At 43.9% G+C, this 1,875-nt stretch overlaps 1 protein-coding gene across 1 annotated transcript; it reads left to right on the forward strand.

The window, feature by feature from the left end:
- The first annotated feature begins 866 nt into the window (after positions 1–866).
- Positions 867–1,731, forward strand: LOC108291842 (ubiquitin-conjugating enzyme E2 E3-like). Its single transcript, XM_037732749.1, has one exon. It carries the CDS (start codon positions 961–963, stop codon positions 1,582–1,584), a length of 624 nt encoding a protein of 207 aa, XP_037588677.1. The 5' UTR covers positions 867–960; the 3' UTR covers positions 1,585–1,731.
- Positions 1,732–1,875: the final 144 nt, after the last annotated feature.

A 1,875-nucleotide genomic window follows, 5' to 3' on the forward strand; every position in this document is an offset into this window, starting at 1 on the left:
TTTAAAAAAAGAATCAGTAATGTCAGAATATGCTCTGATCGATGTCTAGAAAGATTAAGTCGAACATTGTAGTTGACAAAGGAAGACCTGAGAAAAAAGGAAGAACCAGGTTACTAAGAGGGGGAAGTGAAGGTTTATGTCACAATTACCACGCAAAAAAAACCACTAAAACAGCTGCCCACAATTCAGCCCCCAAATCTCCCGAATCCCTATATGCCAAACTAATTCTGAAAAAATGTCAGTGCAAAGCACAATCTTTGTGTTGATAGACTCTCTCCAGTGTTTCCATAGCAGTTTCTTCCCCCAGGGTTGGAAAAGCAAGAGCCACTCCTTGCAGAGTATTTCAGTGCTTCCCTGAAATGAGCATCGACGCTAAAGCAGAAGCTGTCTCTGACACCGCCCCTTGCTGCTCACACCTCCGCTTGCCACCGTTGGGCAGGGCTGCACACATATTCCCCTTACTCATTGTATATCCTCTGTAACACCCAGAAGAATGTAAAAGATATGAGACAACCTGAGACTTGGCATTATTACTTAATCTATATCCTCTTATTGTCAATACTAGAAAAAATAGGTAGTCAAAAGTTCGGTCTAGTTGACTAAGCGGAGGGTTGGATGCCAGAACGGGAAGAGTTTAGACATTCGAACAAGTCACTTTCTTTCCCGAAACATCAAGTTCAATATTTAAATTGGAGGTCGTAACACCCATCTCACAAAATTATTGGAAAAATTAAATGAGACAATGAAAGTGAAAAAAGGCAGATACAGCCAATGTCCGCAAGCCGCGGTGGGCATGGAAATTTGTTTCACTTCTTGGGGCTTTGTTTGTTTTTCTCTTGGGTTCTTAATTTTTTTTTGCTATTTTGGACAAAATGCCGGCCCATGATGTAAACATTGAGTGAGGAACCTTGGTGGCGTTGGGAGCTTTGCAGAAGTTTTCCAAGAGATAACTTCACCAAGATGTCCAGTGATGGGCAAAGATCTGATGATGAGAGCCCCAGCACCAGCAGCGGCAGTTCAGATGCAGACCAGCAAGATCCAACCACTCCAGAGCCTGAAGAACAAGAAGAAAGAAAGCCTTCTGCCACCCAGCAGAAGAAAAACACCAAACTCTCTAGCAAAACCACTGCCAAGTTATTCACCAGTGCTAAAAGAATTCAGAAGGAGCTAGCTGAAATAACCCTTGATCCTCCTCCTAATTGCAGTGCTGGGCCTAAAGGAGATAACATTTATGAATGGAGACCAACTATACTTGGTCCACCGGGTTCTGTTTATGAAGGTGGTGTGTTTTTTCCGGATATCACATTTTCATCAGAGTATCCATTTAAGCCACCAAAGGTTATTTTCCGCCCCAGAATCTATCACTGCAACATCAACAGTCAGGGAGTCATCTGTCTGGACATCCTTAAAGACAACTGGAGTCCCGCTTTGACTATTACACAGGTTTTGCTGTCTATTTGCTCCCTTTTGACAGACTGCAACCCTGCGGATCCTCTGGTTGGAAGCATAGCCACTCGGTATTTGACCAACAGAGCAGAACACGACAGGATAGCCAGGCAGTGGACCAAGATATACGCAACATAATTCACATAATTTGTATGCAGTGTGAAGGAGCAGAAGGCATCGTCTCACTGTGCTGCAAGTCTTTATAGCCTTTACAATACGGACTTCTGTGTATATACTGATTCTACTGATTCTGTGTATATACTGATTCTACTCTGCTTTTATCCTTTGGAGCTTGGGAGACTCCCCAAAAAGATAAATGCTATCAAGAGTAGAACTTTGGCCGGGCGCGGTGGCTCACGCCTGTAATCCCAGCACTTTGGGAGGCCGAGGCGGGTGGATCACAAGGTCAAGAGATCGAGACCATCCTGG

Source organism: Cebus imitator, unplaced genomic scaffold (genome assembly GCF_001604975.1).
Source record: "Cebus imitator isolate Cc_AM_T3 unplaced genomic scaffold, Cebus_imitator-1.0 Scaffold469, whole genome shotgun sequence".
Taxonomy (NCBI): Eukaryota; Metazoa; Chordata; class Mammalia; order Primates; family Cebidae; genus Cebus; species Cebus imitator.

Coding starts and splice junctions, on each gene's coding strand:
- LOC108291842 (XM_037732749.1), top strand. CDS start 961: ATGTCCAGTGATGGGCAAAGATCTGATGATGAGAGCCCCAGCACCAGC.